This window comes from Juglans regia, chromosome 8 (genome assembly GCF_001411555.2).
Source record: "Juglans regia cultivar Chandler chromosome 8, Walnut 2.0, whole genome shotgun sequence".
Classification (NCBI taxonomy): domain Eukaryota; kingdom Viridiplantae; phylum Streptophyta; class Magnoliopsida; order Fagales; family Juglandaceae; genus Juglans; species Juglans regia.
In genome coordinates this window covers 4,524,555-4,543,516 of record NC_049908.1, presented here as the reverse complement: position 1 = coordinate 4,543,516, position 18,962 = coordinate 4,524,555, and the positions used below count along the sequence as shown (strand labels likewise).

Below are 18,962 nucleotides of genomic sequence, written 5' to 3'. Positions count from 1 at the left end.
TATCCCAATGTATAAAAACAAATCTCGGTTTTAATAATTTTGAGAATAATTTTTTTTTTGAAGAATTGATAATCTAAAAATGCAAATATAATTTTTTTCAATGACTAATAATAAAATATTTATTTTTTCTATTTATAAATGATAAATCAATATAAAAAATTGCATTATCTACCCTTCTATCAATGATAGATTATGGAGAGGTTTGGATTCAGAGATGAGTTGAGATGGTTTGTGAATAGTAGAATAAAAGTTGAATTATTTATTATATTTGGTGTGAAAATTTGAAAAAATTGTTTTGAGATTTGAAAAAGTTGAATTATTTATTATATTTTGTGTGGAAATTTGAGAAAGTTGTAATGATGAGATGAGATGAGTTGAGGTGGATTTTGAATCCAAACCTCTCCTATTCCTTTACACCAATTTTTAATTATAATTTTTATTAATAATTCGATCGGATAATAAAATAAACCAAAAATACCCCTTTATGATTTACAAAATCACCGGTTTCAGCTTCGCGCTCCCAAATCCACAAGTTGTCCCTCGGCCGCCCGATCCCAAAACTCAGAACCAAAGAAATACAGAGGGTTGGGGCTGGAAGCTCTCACAGTACTTAGTTGGAGAGAGAGAGAGAGAGAGAAAGACAGAGAGGGAGATGGAGCAGCAGCACGATGAACAAGAGCATGAAGTGTATGGAGGAGAGATCCCCGACGAGGGCGAGATGGACGCTGACGTTGAGATGTCTTCTAGGGCTGAAGAAGACGAACTTCAAGATCCTAACTCCAAGGTTTGCTTTCTTTTCCCCAAGATCAATCACTCTCACCGTATCTCGCTGTGGATGTCTTATGAAATTGAATCTGCTTTGGTGATAGGACTTGGAGGACATGAAGAAGAGGCTTAAGGAGATCGAAGAAGAAGCTGGCGCCCTTCGTGAAATGCAGGCCAAGGTTGAGAAGGAGATGGGCGCTGTTCAAGGTCTCTCTCTTACACATGATTTCTTAAAGCCATAGTTAATTCTGTAAATGTTATGGTGTGCTTTATGGTCTGGTTAGTTGTCAAGTAAAGGTTGGGGAAACAAAAGAAATTGAAATCTCATCTGTATATTGGAAGGGTAAAACGAACTGAGTTGAGCATAACCTAGTTGTTTAATTTACTTTAGTGGTTTCTTAGGAGCAGGCATGGGAGAACATCATATATAAGATGATGAATATGGAGAAGTAATGTTAAATAGGTTGTCACATGGGGAAGAAATTCCAACTCTCCAAGGCATCTGAAGAACACAACAGCTTGAGCTAAAGCTCAACAACAAACAATTTCGGGACTTGTATAGTAATCCTTTTTTTTTTCCTTTGGTGAACCCCCAGCATACTTGAGTGTTCCCTTTTTCAATCGAATTTATCACTCATTAAAAAGGAGAAGTAGACAGCTTTACCGAATTCAGGGCACCAGCAACATATCTTTATGTATACTTAGTCAAGGGCAAATTTGAAATTGTAAGCTTCTATAGAATCTTGTCAACTCGAGGAGCCCATTAGAAATATTTACAGTGAAGAGCACAAATGCTACTGAAATCATCGAAAATTAAAGTTTCATCTCACTTGCAGACATTCCATAAGTTGTGACTTTGGCTTTGTTTACATGCTTTCTTGATATGAAAAAACTAATTTAGCATTTTTGTGAAATAGAATTGTAATGTTTATATTTTTTCATTCTTGTTTGTATTTAAAGCTTGATCCTAATGAATCATGAGGGGAAAGAACCTGAAATAATCATTCTTGTCATGGGTTTGGTATCTAACAGCAGTGCAAAATTTTTGTTAATAATTGAAGGCTTTCTGTCTAGATTGTACTATATAAACTTCTATTGCTACAATTTTGGATGAGGTAATCCATTTATAAGCCCAAAAAATGGTTGCAACTCTAGTAAACAAGATGTACGCAAAACAAAAAACAGCAAGAAAATAAAGAAAATAAACAGAGTCTAGCCTCCAAATGCAGTAGATGTAAGTATTCAATCAATGAATGAAAATTAACGCAGTCAGTGCAGCTAGATTAAGTTATTTTGAACAATATGTAGCATGTATGCTCTACTGCACATTTCCTCTTGTTGTCTGGTGCTGCATTCAGTTTTTTCAGTTAATTAATATGTTCCTTTTGAACATGTTTGAAGATTCATCCAGTGCTTCTGCAACTCAGGCTGAAAAGGAGGAGGTGGATGCTCGGTCCATTTACGTTGGTAATGTGAGGTTCTAACAATCCGTTTCTTGTCCCATATCAATTGTTTTTGTTTTAAATGTTTTTATTTACAACTATAAATGTTATATATATTTTTGCATGTTCTTCTCTTCATTTGCTTGATTTTTATGTAGACTGTCTTTTGTTTTTTTATCAGTAAATAGGAATTTTATGTAGACTTTCTTTGTACCAGAACTATCCATGTGAATGATGATTGATGATTGATTGGATTTTCTTTTTCTTCCGAGCTGTACCAAGTTGAAAGAAGGACTTGTTGATTGAGAAGCTACTTGACTTATTAAGCATATATATCAGTAGACTGGATTAGTTTAGTAATGGCGCTTATAGGAATACGAATAAGAATTCTGAGACACAAAACGGTGGGGTATTTGATGGAGACAAAGATTAAGAAATATATGTATATTTTTTAAAAAAGAAGCAAATTCAGTCTAGATATTCAAGTTGGACCTCTTGTTTGTGGATATGTTGCTTTGTAATCTGGAAAACGGATAAAAGGGAATTGAGTGGAATAGGTCGGTGGAGAGAGGGTTGGAGGAGTTTCGGAACTCAGCACTCTGTTTGGCTCTAATGAAAGACCTTTTTTCCTTTGAAGGTGTGTGGGAGTTCATCTGAGTGGTAAGAGAGGATGTAGGTCGAAAGGATCATTGATTAGTTTTCTGGTAATTTAATTCGTACCGTGGATAAAAGTGAATCAAAAGAGTCAAAACCCCCGACTATTTACTTTTTCTTTCATAGGTAAAATCCCCTGACTAATTTCACTCAAGACAACTCTTTCAATTAACGGTTATTGGATTTATTGCAATATTGTTTTCATGGAATACTCTTTTCCTGTAACCAATGCCTTTCATCTTCCCGAGTTATCTGTTGTGGTTTGGCCCTCTCTATTGTTTTAATTTTGGGTTTACATGGGTATATTTGAAAGAAATCGAACATCAGGACTACCTTGTACATTTGTACTTTCTCTGGTCCATGTTTAATTCGTTAAGGAGTGCCTTGGACTTCAATATGTATTTTAGGAATAGTTTCAGTTCTGAATTCTATGATTCTTCATGCATGTGATGCTCCTAAAAAATTATGAAACTTAGAGGGCTGATAATCCTTTATTATTAATTTCAGGTTGACTATGCATGTACTCCTGAGGAAGTCCAGCAGCACTTTCAATCTTGTGGAACAGTAAACAGAGTGACGATTTTGACGGACAAGTTTGGGCAACCAAAAGGATTTGCTTATGTTGAGTTTGTTGAAGTTGATGCTGTTCAGAATGCTCTCTTGTTAAATGAATCAGAATTGCATGGTCGTCAATTGAAGGTATTTAAGGGTTTTATGTGTATTTAGTTACTCCCTGAAATTACATATTTACTTGTAGTGGTGGGTTTTGGCTTTTTATAGGTCTCTGCTAAGCGAACAAACGTTCCGGGAATGAAACAATATAGAGGAAGGCGACCTAACCCATATTTAGGTTTTCCATCCCGAAGGCCCTTCATGCCTGTCTATGCTCCATATGGTTATGGGTAAGCATTAGAGCTTTTACTCAATTGGGATGCTAGAAAGAAGAAAGGACTTTGGGCACCAATGGCCAAACACTTTCTCTGAAATTAAATGGACGTATTGTTCATTATATTTCAGATGAATTATATGTTCCCACGCTATAATTTCTGAGGGTGTAAAAAGTTAAGCTATGGGATAGCTGAATTTTCAATCAACATAATTCTGAAAATAATTTTTTCTTGATGTTTTGCTGGGATAACAGTTCTGGCTAATCAGGAGATGTGGTTTGTGCAGCAAGTACATCATTTTTTGAAGGAAAACCTTAACACTTTGATTGGTTTGAATTAGATGGAAACAATTATGCACACAGAAATACAATCATGCAAATCTCTTTTTGGCAATTTGTTATATATGTATGTACCTTGGTTTTCAATTTGTTTTGATTTGGCTTCAGATTCTAGAATCTTTTCCGCAATTTAGTATGTTGCTAGTATAATGTAACTCTCTGTTTTCTACTTCAACATATTTGCCTATTCATGATAAATTTGCCAGCCTCGACACGATTTTTTTATTGTGACCATATATATATATATATATATATATTTGTTTGTATCATTTTTTATGTTTGCATCATTGGGAAGGTAGCCTGCTAAAGGCTACCTTACCCGATCCTTGTCCTACTTTTGGTCCTTTTCACTTGCACAATACCTTTTCATATTACTCACTGTGAATTTTCATTTGTCCTTGTATGCAGAAGGGTTCCAAGGTTCAGACGACCCATGCGGTACAGGCCATACTAATGGTTACATGGTTGATGTAATTTTTTTCCCCCAGAATCCAAGCTTGTAGTGTTGCGTTTCTCGTACTATGAATTTATCTGCTTTGAACGGGGGATAAAAGGAGGCAAGTATGCAGATGTTTACTGTAGTCATAATTACACCTAGGCCGCTATAAGTTCCTCTGCTAAATTTGTAATTTTCAGTTCAGTTTGGATGAGCTCAGACGTTTTAGAATTCAAATTAATCTAGCATTTGCATCGAGTTATGTACTCTAGTTGTGGACTTTAGAGAGTTAATTATACAAGTTTACTACGGTATGCTCTTCAAAGTTGTTCGAGCTTTTCCTAGGAACATGGCATGGGTTACTTCAGCGTTGTAGTGCCGGTTGTTATAGAGATACTCCGTCACCCAACCATCGCCACTCGGCTGTGAGTCTCCTCCATAAACGTGGACGTGACCCTTATCTTATCTGAATAGCTTAGGCAATTCACGCAGGCAACAATACGCATATAGAGCAACCATGCAGGAACCATTGCAGGTGCTGCCCCCCATAAGATATCAGATGCAAACCTAAGCAAGAATCAGATTAAACACTAACCCATACACATTTAAAAGACTTGCATGGGAGAAGAGTGACACCTCGGGTCAACACACCGTGTATCCGTTTTATTTTTCCATTTTTCAGTAAGTAGAGGTTATGGGGACTGACTGCCTATGCCTACTTTGCCACTGAAGTCTCTAACAAACTTGATTGAGAGAGATATGGTACCACAAAAATAACGTGGATGGCATTAGATTACAAAGTCTTTACATGTTACGTGAATATCTTATTGAAAAAAATATATATGTATTTCTCACATGTTCACGAGACATAGATTAACAAGATATTATTAAAAAATATATATATACATCTCATGTGATTAAATGACACGCCGAATTAAAAGAATAATAAAAATCTGTTAAAAAAAATATGGATCGGCAAGTGATATTAATTAGTAGTGACATGTTTTTCTTGTCTTTCCAAATATAAATTAACAAATATTTTTTAATTTAATTATTGAGATAATTATGTGAATGTCTGTCCGGATACAAAGTTTGTCAGATATGATTAGGAATTGATGATAATATTAATAAGATGATTAGGAATAAGAACCAAGATGCGCCATGTCAAGGCGCCACCATGCCACCTATTTTTTTTATTTTTATTTTTATTTTATTTTATTTTTGTTGGTCAGACTTGAGCTAGCAAGCTCATCATCAGCCACGTCATCAAAACGCGGCCTAACGAGCTCAGACCTTAGAAGACCCCGGATTTTTTAGTGAGCTCGTCGAGGGCGCGCCGCGAAACCGCCAAGACGAGCTGATTGATTATTGGTGGGAGTGACCATCAAAAGCGATGGCCTACCACGTGGATTCGATTTATTGGCATATCAACTATATAAGCCATTCACAGCCTGTGTACAGTTGATATCTCCCCTGTTACGTGGAAATGACAAGGCCAGCTTGGGTGTTGTCTCTTCGAATCAATGCTCCCTTCCAATATCGATGGCCTTCCTTCACTCTTACTACTACTATTAACAATGTTCCCCCTCTCCCAAAAAACAACGAATTCTCCTTAAAAATAAAAAAATTGTTTTACTTCGGAGTTTAAATTGCTGTTTAAAGCTGGAGTTGAATTTGAGGATGTCAAATGATTTAAGTTGATATGGAAATAATAATTATTTGTATGTTTTATTAAAATGTATTTAAATATAAATAGATTAAAAAATGTATTTAAATATATGAAATAGGTTGGAATGAGTTTGATTTTTTTTTTTTAAATATTAAATCTGATTAGTTTGAGCCGTATATCAGTTTACGAAAAGCATATTGGAATAATAGCATTATTCCTTCCAACTTCTCACCGTCATTTCTAATGATTTAAAATATGGATAGTGGCGTGAATTGCATGCAAATACATATCTTACTACCATAGGCTATATATATATATATACTAGTAAGATGTTACGTGCCTGAGGCACGTATGTGCAGTTCAAAGTATTAATATATTTTATTAAAATAAAAATAAATTACATATATCTTATTATTTTATTACTAATATATATCTTAAAAGCTATTAAAAGATATGCTATTTGTAAATTATTATAATGCTTTCCTATTATAATGAATACAAAAAGATAAATCTATATAAATCTGTTTTCCTATTATAACGTATTTTCAAATTGGAAATTGAATCCATGATTATTATTATAATAAATCTGCTTTATTAGCATATTTAAAGATATTAATAGTAGAATAGAAACTAACAGAAATCATAAAAGTAACCATAAATAGAATATAAATGAAAATATAATTGTATCTCTGTGTTTTGTAATTATTACAAACAAATAGAAAGTTAATGAAAACCAACATATTCCGTTAAAATAAGAAATTTATGTTAAAATAAGCACTATCTATCAATACTTTAATTAGTTTCTATATATATTTTTTTATAATAAAAATTTCAAGTATTGATAGATAATATGACATTAATTGGGTCCAAGAGTGTAAATTATACCATTCTCTAATGAACAATATTGGAATATAGGGGAAAAATTGGGTTAACTAGTAAATGTTGTGTAAACAGATTTTAGCAATCCTCGTTTGGGTTCATACAGTTTATAAATGCGAAGGTTTTATGACGAGAATAATACTGCCATACGTTAAAAGAAGGAATTTGAGCATGCTATAGCTAAGCTACGATGTTTAGAGAGAGAGACTGAGATATTCTTCGTTTGGTTCCTCAACTACTCTCAATTCATCTCAACTCATCATTACAATTTTTTTAAATCTCAACGTAAAATATAATAAACAATTCAATTTTTTCAAATCTTAAAATAATAATAATATTAAAAAATAATATTCTAATAATATTTTATCATCTCAACTCAACTCAACTCAAATCAACTCACTTTAACATTCAAACACAAATTAACTAAATTTTAAATGTCTATACGAATTCACACCGCACAAAAATATGATTCGGGTAGCATCAAATAGGCAAAACCCACATGTTGCATGCCATTGAACATTCAATTAAATCGAACAACCAGTCAGAGACATACTCGACCTCGACCATCCAGTCTTTTAGGTTGTCGTGTCGATCGAGATTTCCAATCCACTCTCGCTCTGTCACCCAACCCTTCTGGCCTCTCTACCCATGATTTTTTTTTTTTTTTTTTTAAATCTCCTTACACCCTCTTCCTTAATTTCCCTGTCCATGACCATTCAACGAATGGGCGCCTATGGCCAATGGCCAATGGATTATTATTCCTCTCTCTCGTTCTCTCCCCCCATCCTCTGGCTATATAAAGCCACCAGCCCCAACCCCACTGCACCACAGCTCGTTATTCGTTCCTGTTCTCTCATATCTTTCAATCACTCAGTCTCAGCGATTCCTTCTTTCTTTCTTTTCAAGTCATTTTTCTCCCTTTTTCTCAAACAATCTAGCCATCCGGTCCAACCATGAACGCTCTTGCCGCAACAAACCGCAATTTCCGCCATGCGGCGCGTTTACTTGGTTTGGACTCGAAGATTGAAAAGAGCTTGCTGATTCCTTTCAGGGAGATCAAGGTTCGGAAATTCTGAGTTTTCAGTTTCATGGATTTTGTTTGTTTCCCGATGTGTTTTCTTTTTCCCAGAAAAGTTTATCTGTGTTGGCGGTGGTGGCGTTGTTGTTTTTGTGTGATTAGGTGGAGTGCACGATCCCAAAGGATGACGGGACTCTGGTGTCGTACGTTGGGTTCAGAGTACAACATGACAATGCGCGTGGGCCCATGAAGGGTGGTATCAGATATCATCCTGAGGTGGGTGGCATCACTTTTTTGGTTTCCGTTGAAGCTTGGAAATTTGTCATTTTGTCTCTCTTCAAAATTTCCCCTGGAAATTGCGATCGTTGTTGTTTCAGTCTTCAGAAAACCTTTTTATTTTTCTTCTATTTAATTTGTAGTCCTAAAATTATGCCACTTTAAACAAGGATTTTTCTTTTGGGGAACATATGACATAATGCTGCAACTAATAGCTAGACAATAAAAGATTTCATCTAGAATAGGTTCTGAAACTAGAAATTATTTTGGAATTTGTAAAGAAAGGGCTGAAGATTTATTTAAACCATTCTTCTGGAAGATATTTCCGGATTTTCCATAGTTCTCTATGGAACTTGTGCTCAAAATAAATCTGTGAACTCTTCTGGATTTACATGAACGCCAGTAGGATAAAATGAAATGCCAGATCTCGCACGTGCTCTGTGCAAACATTCTATCTGTCTTTCATTTTTTCCCCAAATTTCATGGCAGTATTTTGACCTGCAACCGTTTTGCTTATGATTTATCTTGAATTTGAGTAATTTTTCAGTGGATTTATGATAATTTTGTTTTGAAAAGGTTGACCCTGATGAAGTGAACGCACTGGCTCAATTAATGACTTGGAAGACTGCTGTAGCAGACATTCCGTACGGAGGAGCAAAGGGTGGGATTGGGTGCAACCCAAAGGACTTGAGTAATAGTGAATTGGAGCGTCTCACTCGTGTCTTTACCCAGAAAATTCATGATCTCATTGGAATTCATACCGATGTTCCTGCACCAGACATGGGCACTAATGCTCAGGTTTTACGATCCCCACTGAATGTTTTATAATATACATTTTTCCTTATCTCTTACATGTCTTAAAACTGTTTGGACAGACTATGGCATGGATTTTGGATGAGTACTCAAAATTTCATGGTCACTCACCAGCTATTGTGACTGGGAAGCCCATAGTGAGTACTTGAAACTGAAAAAACAATAACATTTTTGTTACATTCTCCCTGTCTCATTTGGTCATACTTCCAATTTTAGGATCTTGGTGGATCACTAGGTAGGGACGCTGCTACCGGACGGGGTGTTGTATATGCAACAGAGGCTTTACTTGCTGAGCATGGGAAGTCGATTAGGGATCTGACATTTGTTATTCAGGTAGCTTTGACATTTTCTGTTCATTATCAATCCTCCCCCTAACAATCAAAATTGCCTTTGTAGTCAGAATACTTTAGTGTCTTCTAAACTTTACCATTATGAATAATTGCCTAGGGATTTGGAAACGTGGGTTCTTGGGCAGCCAAGCTAATTCACGAGAGAGGTGGTAGAATCATTGCAGTGAGTGACATCACTGGTGCAGTTAGGAACCCAAATGGAATCGATATAACGGATTTGCTTAGTCATAAAGAAAGCACTGGCAATTTAAAAGGTTTCCACGGTGGAGAGGCAATGGATTCTAACGAGCTGCTTGTACATGATTGTGATGTTCTTATCCCATGTGCTTTGGGTGGAGTTCTGAACAGGTTTGAACATTCTGCCATGATTTCTTCCCACCTTTTAATATCTGCAGTACTCCTTGTTGGTAGTTTGTTAATAACTTAATGACACTCCTCTCACAATCTTTTCCCCCTCAACTGTTTGAGAATCTGAGGATTATTTATTTATGGAAAAAAAACTAAAACTGATATTTTGCCTAATATTTGACTTATGCCTGCTGTTAAGCGCTAGTAGTGGGCTTAACAAAGTTAAAATTCGGCCAAAGTTTAACTAAATAATATAAAACGGGCTGTAGTGGACTCAATAAAGCTACAATAATTTTAGCTTTCAATAGTTTCACTGGCCAAATTTATTGAGCCCTAACTGCTGGCCAAAAGAATATTTTGGTATAAAAAATTATCATCCCACGTGCTATTACTTGTCGTATGAAGCTGATCTGGTTGGTTTGTGCCCGTGGGTTGGTGTTTTCCCAATATCTTATTCTTTTGTTATGTTTCTTATTACTTATCTTATGAAGCTCTGAGTAGACACTTTTTTCATGAGCATTTTGTCCTAAAAACTTTAATACAATCATATATTAGTTGAAAAAATATGACCGTTGTAAAAAAAAGACGGTTAGAAAATTTTATCCTTGGTATAATATAAACATTATAAAATTAATGTGTAATTTTTTAATAATGAATAAATATTCAAGTTACAATTAGAATTAAAATAAATGAAAAGTTCAAAATCAACATTTTAATAGAATATTGATAAATTTGTTGAGTTTATTATTTGGTGTTGTTGAAAAATAGCTAGTTAAATTTATAAAAGTGAATTTTCTAGTCAAATTTTGGCCAAAGTTTATTGAGGCCATTACTAGTGCTGTTACATACTTTCTTTTACTTAACAGTACCTAACATGGTTCAGTTGGGTTTTTCAGCCTAGTGGTACTTCTGGTAACTGTATCCTGAGGTTCAACCAACAATGAGTACCGGATTTGTGGAATTAAGGGTTCTTTATGTATTTGTAAAAACTTTAAGATCAGCACGACACCTGACTCTGGAGACAAGATTTCTTATATGCATGTGGTGCCATGCTGTGTTTTTATCATTTAATAAAGCAATTATATCACTGTTTTCTATGGGGTAATAAAAAACAGAAGATTAATGGATCCTCATACCCGATCAGATATCATATTCCCCATCAATAAATGTTTTATAGTTGAGAATGTTATATGGTTGAAAACTTGTTGCTGGTTGGACTGACTGCTGCTGTGGCCTTTGCTAAAGCAAGATAAGTTGTTAGCTGAATTTTCTCAATGGCTGCATCCCAGCTCACTTGCCTAAATTTCTTTGTTTATATCCTATGAAGGGAAAATGCTGCAGATGTGAAGGCCAAATTCATAATTGAGGCAGCAAACCATCCTACTGATCCTGAAGCTGATGAGGTAAAGTTTCAATATTATTTTTTCAGGCTTATATGTAAAGATTCTGATTCATGAGATCATCTTAGTGCAGATTCTATCAAAGAAAGGAGTTATAATACTCCCCGACATATACGCAAATGCCGGTGGTGTGACAGTCAGCTATTTTGAGTGGGTTCAGGTAACAGAGCTGATGTGTTTTCCTTGTGAAATTTCTGATATAGATATCATCAAAGTAGTTTGTCATGTGGGCAAATAGATTCATAACATAACATTTAAGGAGACTGAGAGTATCATTCATTACACGTTGAAATTTTGATTGAATTCTGCAGAATATTCAAGGTTTTATGTGGGATGAAGATAAGGTAAATGAGGAGCTTAGGAGATACATGACTCGAGCTTTTCAAAACGTCAAGAACATGTGCAAGTCACATGATTGCAGTCTCCGGATGGGTGCCTTCACGCTGGGGGTAAACCGGGTTGCTCGTGCCACCCTCTTAAGGGGTTGGGAAGCATAAATAGCTTTGTTTGATTTTCCAATTTTCCCTGTTATTAATATTTGTTCAAGGTTTCCTTGGTCATTACATTACATGTCTTGTTTTGATTTAGCAGCAAATCTGTCTTGTCTTGCTAGCCATTGGTTTGGAAGACTCAAGTCATATCATTAATTCTTCTTACCATTTTCATTAATGTTCGACATAAATTCCATCTTTCAATTGTTCTATTTTTATTTATTTCGAAATTATTTATTTTTACTGTGGAGTTCACATGCTTTGCTTACATTTTCACAAACTATAAAGTCTATTTAATAAGAAAGAAAATAAAATAATCATCGTCCTTAATAAACACTTGTGATCTGTACATGACAAAATCATTCGTATGGTTGGGAAAATAACAGTTATGAATTATAGTAGCCATGCCGACAGAAAACATTTCACATTATAATTATATTTTAAAATAAAAATATATAACATATTTTACAATTTTACTTTATAGTTATATTTTGAATAATGCTACTCATCATCTCTTTTACTATTCTTCTTTCATCATTTCATAATGTGTTATTAAATGATTTAAGACTATTTATTATGTTTCACTTGTGAGCACATCATGTTTTACATCAAGAGATATTGAGAGAATGATGATAAAAAAAAGATAAGTAGATTGTTCATTTTTTTAAAATAATAATATTTTTATAAAATGAAATTTCCTTTGTGAGATATTTTATAAAAATATCATTCATTTTAAAACATAATTATATAAAGAGTAATGTTAAATACAATTCTAGAGTGTGTAAATTTCACACTCATTTTGAAAAAGAAAATGTTTACTATTAATTTTCTTTTACGTGAGTTCTATATTTATTTACTTTATTTTTAAAATAAATGTGGCTTGTATACTCTAAGACTATAAATTTATCATTTTTATTCTATATAAAAATCTTATACCAGACATTTTTACTTGATCAATATATAATTTATTCTTTTATTTTTTTATTTTAATGTTTAAATATGTGTCTATTTAAATAAAAATGATAAATTAAATTAGAAAGTTCTTGCAGCATAGCGCGTATACCTATCGAGAAAGGCTTCAAATCGGATGAGGTGTAAATCTACCCTTAAATTAGAGATAGACACGTAAGCGATTTCATAAATTTACTCTAAAATCGGTCAATACTAATTTTTTTATTTTTTCGCTCTCCGTCTCGTGCACTCAGCAAATTCTCTCTCTCGTCAACCTCGATTTTCTGTCGGTCTCTCTCTCCTCCACAAAGTCTCTCTCTCTTCTCGCTTTGTGAGAAATTAAGTCAGAAGAAATGAAATTCATCAGATAGAGATAGAGTTGAATTCGTTGTGGGCAATTACCGGGGCTTTTATTATTGGGTGGTTGGGTATTTGTGTTTTGGTTTGCGAAGAGAATGAGCGAGTGGTATTATATGGGTAGAATGAGAGAAATGGCATCCCTTCTCCTTCCGATCATATGGTTTTATTCAATTGTTTAGGTGATTTGGGTTTGTCTTAATAAATTCGTAGTTCCATTGAAAGGCCGACAGGCTTGAGGAGAGCGAGAGAGCGAGAGAGAAATCTCCATGGTGGAGACGGGCTTCAGCTGTGTGACTACGTCGCTCCGCATTTTGTTTTATCTGCTGCAGTTGTGTCTATGGTAATAAAATTAAAGAAGCAACGTGACTGTGTCTCATTGAAGGGTGTAAATTCCACTTAAACACCCGTCCGGCCCGAAGACACTCTCATATCCATTATCCGATAACGATGATGTTTCCAACGCACCCACATAATACTTTCTTGACTTGCGATGTAACCTTAACGTCCGTTGCGAATTTGGTTCGTTTGTTTTTAGAGATTAGATGAGATGAGATGAATTGAGATTAAAGTTAAAAAGTTGAATAAAATATTATTAGAATATATTTTTTAATATTATTATTATTTTAGAATTTGAAAAAATTAAATTATTTATTTTATTTTGTGTAGAGATTTAAAAAAATTATAATGATGAAATGAGATGAGATGTTTTTAAAAAACAAACAAGACCGTACAAGCTTCTTTTTCTTTTTGTTTCACTGGAACGCTCAAAAAGTCTTTATTATTAGGCTCTCCCCCACTCACTCTTAACTTCCGTTGCCAATTAAAAAAAAGCTTCTTTTTTCTTTCTGTTTCACTGTAACGCTCAAAAAGTCAGCTGTCCCACCCACTCTCTCGGACCAAAATGGCATCAGCGTCTCCGCCATCGCCGCCTCTACAGGACAACGCCGACGCCGACAGCAGGCTCCGGGAGGCCGAAGACCGCCTCCGCGAAGCTATCGAGGAGCTTCAGCGACGCCAGCGCAGAGCCGTGGCTGCGAGGGGCCCTCACCGTCACCAGCACCACCAGCATTGCCCGCCCTGCGACCACGCCGCCGAAGAGCCTTCGTGCGTGGCAAACGCCATCGGAAACCTCTGCCAGAGCTTCCTCCTCTCCTACGGCGTCCGCGTCGGTATCGGTATCCTCCTCCGCGCTTTCAAGCTCGCCCGCCGCCAGTCCTACTCCTCACTCCTCGATCTCAAGGTCAGAATCCCGCTTTCACACTTTCGTGGTTATCAGCGTTCACTGCGTCCTTTCGTTGTCATTGTTGTGTATTAAATTGCTTCTTGAGTGATTCCTAATGAAATTGGTTTCAATTAGGGATTTTGAAATAGTAAAATATATTATTAATTTGAAATCACGATGTTGATCTTCTAGTTTCTTTGAAACAAAAATATTTTATCTAGCTAATTTTTTGTAGATTTTTTTTTTGGGCTTGGGGGAGACTGCGTAATGAAATACTTTGTAAAACTTATCTTCTTATTCATGATTTTGTAAGCTGCGCTATAGAAGTACTATCCATCAGCATTTTCTATGTGGTTGTGGTGGTAATTGTCAAGAATGTTCTCAAAGACGATGTGTGACATGCCTATTTTGTTTGCAGCAACTGGTCTCAGAAAAGGATTTAATAGTAAGAGAGGAAGCATGCCGTATCGGTTTATTTTTTGGTGGCTTCACTGGATCTTTTCATGCCCTTAGATGTTTGTTGAGAAAGTTGAGAAAGAAAGAGACGCCATTGAATGCGTACGTTGGCACACAGAACACTATTATTTACTTATTTACATCTCGAGTCGCAATTAGTATTTTTTTTTTGGTTTTACTTTAAAATGCATTAAGGTCATATTTCTTATTCACGACTTTGTTTAAGGTGATGAGAGCAGCATTTTAGCAGGTTCAGTTGCTGGTCTGTCTATTTTAGCCCTAGAGGATTCTAACCGGAGGCGAACACTTGCTTTATATCTTCTTGCTAGGCTAGCCCAGGTAGGTCAATAAATGCCATATGGCATAATTAATTTTCAGTTGCTCTCTGAAGGATCATTAGTAGTGTATTTTTTTTTTTTTTTGGCGTTTTGTTTTTTCCCCATTCTGCATGTGTGCTTCTGTTTGTGCTTGTGTGCATGCATGCCAGTCTAATGGTGATTTTCTCATCTTACCAGTGTGCTTATAATTCTGCAAAGTCTAAGAACAAGTTTCAGGGAAGCCATTGGAGGCATGGAGATTCTTTGCTCTTTGCCTTGGCATGTGCACAGGTACCATAAAATTATTATTTTTATTCTCGTAAAACTGTAATTAACTAGAGAAAAGAAATTTCATGCTGGTTGTGCCTCCTGCCTACAGCCTACCTGAACCCACTATACAATTGCGGTTAAAATAGCTTTCGACTAGAAGTACAGAAGGGACGATGATTGATGAACAAGTCCTACCAAATAATTGTGATTTTTGTTGCTTTAACAGTATTATACCGAAGCAGGATGGTATTGATGTCTCCCATGAAATTAGTTTACAATGGAAGAAGTAGACAAATGCTGTGTGGCGAACATGTCTCTATGATATTGTGAAATCAGCCATGCTTTCATGGAAGAGCGATGGCTGATTCACTAAAAAGACTTGTCCATGATTTTAGCCTAAGTTGTAAGCAAATCGGTGGTAAGCTGGGAAGAGAAGAAATTAGTTCATGGTTGTATTTATTTAAAGTTGGGAGCATCAAACAGTTGGTGAAGTTTTTCTTTCTACGATGAAAAAGTACCGCAACTGTGCAGAAAGAAGGAATTTGCGTAGACTTGCTGAAGGTGCAGCACAGAAAATGGTTAGGTCAGAAAGGATATGGATTGAGGCAGTGTGCAAGTTCGTGTCTGCTTTGGCTTTGTGAACAAGTGTGGAATAGGAAATTTCATATGAAATTACTGTGCATATGGTGCTGCCATTTTTCGGATAAAAATTGTTTAGTAATTTATTTATTTTTTACAAGTGGCGGCATGCAGCTCCATTGCTTTGCCAAGTGTTTGGCAAATATTGTTGTAGAATTGTTGTAAAGGTCCACTCATTCAACTGATAACTTGTGACACAAGTTTGAGTCTGAGTATGACTCGTGTCAGCTCATTGGCAATCTCAATTGACTTGTTCTATAGTATTGTTTACTTTTAAATTGATGGTCATTGGCAAGCTCATTCAACTTCATTAACAAACTGAAATTCTGGTTTTATTTAACTAACATTTTAACACTTGATCAGAATTTGATAGGGATTTTTATATTTCAATGAGCTTACCTTTATCTTTTGATCCTTATATCTTATTGATTGATAAACTCATTTCAGGTTATGTATGCCTTTGTAATGCGTCCTGAGAGCTTGCCGAAATCATATCAAGACTTCATCCAGAAGACTGGTCCAGTTGCGCAGCCTGTATACAAGGCTGTAAGGGACAGTTGTAGAGGTTACCCTGTGGATGTGTTCTCACTCTCCTCTTACTTATCTGACAGAAGGAATTCCAACTATGGAAAGTTGGAAGAGTTTCCCTCCATTGTTCCTTGTTCAGTTATTCACCCAGACACAAATTCGTGTTTAGCTCACAATGCAAATGCGACATCAGCTACATTCAGGAAAACATTTCCACTTTACTTCTCTTTGACCTTTGTACCATTTGTTGTTTTGCACCTACAAAAGGTACCTTCTTCACGGAAGTTTTTATTTTACCACTACTGTAGCTCTACTGTGCCAGCCTCATGTTTTTTCATTGACAGCACCATTTCTGTTATCTCCGCCTACATTGATTTTACCACATACTATCAGTACTTCAATTGACAGCACCGTCTTCCCCTCAGTCATCAACACTTACCATTCTTACATTGCATATAACTGTCTTCATAGACATTATTTTCCAGTAACTAACTTATCTAAAAAGACATTTCCATTTGCTCTGGGCTGTACTGGTAGTGATAAATATGCTTTTATGCACTGCTAGTGACAAAGATGCTTTTATGCTACACGGATAAAGATGGCCCTTGTGGTTGATTTTTTTTTATTCTGACCCTCCACTGAAATATAGCAAGTCACCCTCACCTATGTAATGATTGAACCTCCATTGATTTTGAGCACTGCTGCTGCATGAAGAAGGTAGCAAGTAGTGATTTTATTCAAACTATAATTGTAGAAAGTGGAGTCCTGTATTTCCAATCCCATTTGGCTTATTTCCAAGACATTAGGGCTCCCTGTTCTGAAATTTCTTAGCATGTAGTTTATCTAGATGATATGGCGTCTGGGTGTAACCCCCATGCCTTCTTTCTACTGTGATTCCATATGTCTGATGTATGAGATTTGGCATCTTTTTCTTCCCTGCGATCTTGCTCATGAACATGCATGGTATTCACGCATTTGGTTGTCCTGTTCGTCATGTTGAATTCTTTTTGTAGATGTCTTTCATGGTAGGATCTTGTGGTGGTCGATTTAGATGTGCCATGGTATTCTGAATGGAAACAGAACAGACTAGCATTGTTTTGGTCTCAATCTGCATCCACGGGAAAGATTTTTCTTTATTTGGGATAGCTATGGATGACATGTTACATGTCTGGAAAATATTGTTAATTTTAGTTGTATGATGCCTTTGTAGTTCATGGATGCTCCTGCTCGTACCTGCAGGCTTGCTGTTAAGGGTTCTGTTCGCTCGACAGCATTTTTGTCAGCTTTTGTTGGAATTTTTCAGGTACCCATACTCCTCATTGTTGCCCAAATCATTGGTTAAATCTTACATGATAATGTTCTAAGTCGTGTGATGCTTGGGTGATGCAAGGGAGTCATATGTATGCATAGAAAAGTCGCATCAAAAGACCACAAGCTTGTATATTGGGTTGCAGGCGGTGTAGCTGCTCTTTCTGTATTACTGGAGAAAAAAGCTAGACGTAGTGAACTTGCTTTATATGTTCTTCCACGAGCTGGAGATTCATTGTGGTATATCTTAGTGAACCGCCACCTGCTTCCAAATTTTAGGAATGCTGAGGTATTGCCACTGTTACCATACTGTTATGATTCTTTTGAAAGCATTTTTTGCACTGTTTTGGGAAACACATTTCGGATTCTGGCTTCTGTAAAATAGTTAACAGCCTCAGCCGATTCTAATCTGAATCAAGGTTGTTTCTGGGGGCCGTCTTTTGACGCTTGCTTTCTGTTAGTGTACTTTGTTTTAAATCTAGTTATATCGCTTGTCATACAAAACGGAGGTATCTTGGACTTTATAAACCAATTGTGTCTTTGGTTGGCTTATGCATGTTGACAAGAAAGAGTCTTTTATTTCCTGCATAATCAAAGCATACTATTATTGGAGAGGAGAGAGACTTCATTAACCGAAACCTTTTATTTGATAATATGCCAGGCATCTAAAGTTGACACTTAACAAAAAAATGTGACAGGTGTTTTTATTTTGCTTCTGTATGGGAGGTATTATGTACTATTTGGAGCATGAACCAGAAACCATGGCTCCATTCCTGAGGGGCTTGATTCGACGCTTCCTTGCCAGCAGAATTAGCAGTCCTGGCCTTTCATCAAATCGTAATGCTTCATACTCTTATTTGGAAACTCTCGATGCCATGAAGAAACCGAATTTGCAAGAGAATCGGCCAGATGAAGAAGCTTCACCTTCGCAGAAATATAATCTTGAATCCATACCAGGGCTATAAGTTCAGTTACTCAGAAGGAATTGAGGTTGGTGAGTGGAATATACCTCTCAACACTTTCTTTAAAGAGTTAATCTAAATACAAATGTGAAGTGTGTAAATGCCGCGTAATCGTTTTGAAAAAGAATGAGATTCACTATTAAAATATTAATTTTTCATGTGATCTTATATTTTATTCACTTT

The 18,962-nt window shown here is 35.8% G+C and overlaps 3 protein-coding genes across 4 annotated transcripts; all 3 read left to right on the top strand.

Moving 5' to 3' along the window:
• The first annotated feature begins 500 nt into the window (after positions 1-500).
• On the top strand, positions 501-4,850 carry LOC108981410 (polyadenylate-binding protein 2-like). 2 transcript variants are annotated; one of them, XM_018952557.2, is made up of 6 exons: positions 501-784; positions 870-972; positions 2,167-2,237; positions 3,369-3,560; positions 3,642-3,763; positions 4,495-4,850. In XM_018952557.2, exons 1-6 carry the CDS (start codon positions 653-655, stop codon positions 4,538-4,540), a joined length of 666 nt encoding a protein of 221 aa, XP_018808102.1. In that variant the 5' UTR covers positions 501-652; the 3' UTR covers positions 4,541-4,850. The 2 variants fall into 2 exon arrangements, with proteins under 2 accessions (XP_018808102.1, XP_018808103.1); XM_018952558.2 differs by lacking the exon at positions 3,642-3,763 and having other exon boundaries at positions 514-784; positions 4,495-4,831.
• Positions 4,851-7,640: 2,790 nt separating this feature from the next.
• Positions 7,641-11,965, top strand: LOC108981408 (glutamate dehydrogenase A-like). The gene is made up of 9 exons (XM_018952556.2): positions 7,641-8,131; positions 8,251-8,364; positions 8,941-9,162; positions 9,240-9,314; positions 9,394-9,510; positions 9,625-9,875; positions 11,203-11,278; positions 11,349-11,435; positions 11,587-11,965. The coding sequence occupies exons 1-9, from the start codon at positions 8,024-8,026 to the stop codon at positions 11,770-11,772; spliced, it is 1,236 nt and encodes a 411-aa protein (XP_018808101.1). The 5' UTR covers positions 7,641-8,023; the 3' UTR covers positions 11,773-11,965.
• A 1,908-nt stretch (positions 11,966-13,873) lies between these two features.
• LOC108981406 lies at positions 13,874-18,812 on the top strand. The gene is made up of 8 exons (XM_018952553.2): positions 13,874-14,317; positions 14,718-14,857; positions 14,995-15,094; positions 15,271-15,363; positions 16,429-16,776; positions 17,720-17,812; positions 17,900-18,106; positions 18,516-18,812. The coding sequence occupies exons 1-8, from the start codon at positions 13,979-13,981 to the stop codon at positions 18,780-18,782; spliced, it is 1,587 nt and encodes a 528-aa protein (XP_018808098.2). The 5' UTR covers positions 13,874-13,978; the 3' UTR covers positions 18,783-18,812.
• The last annotated feature ends 150 nt before the right edge of the window (positions 18,813-18,962 follow it).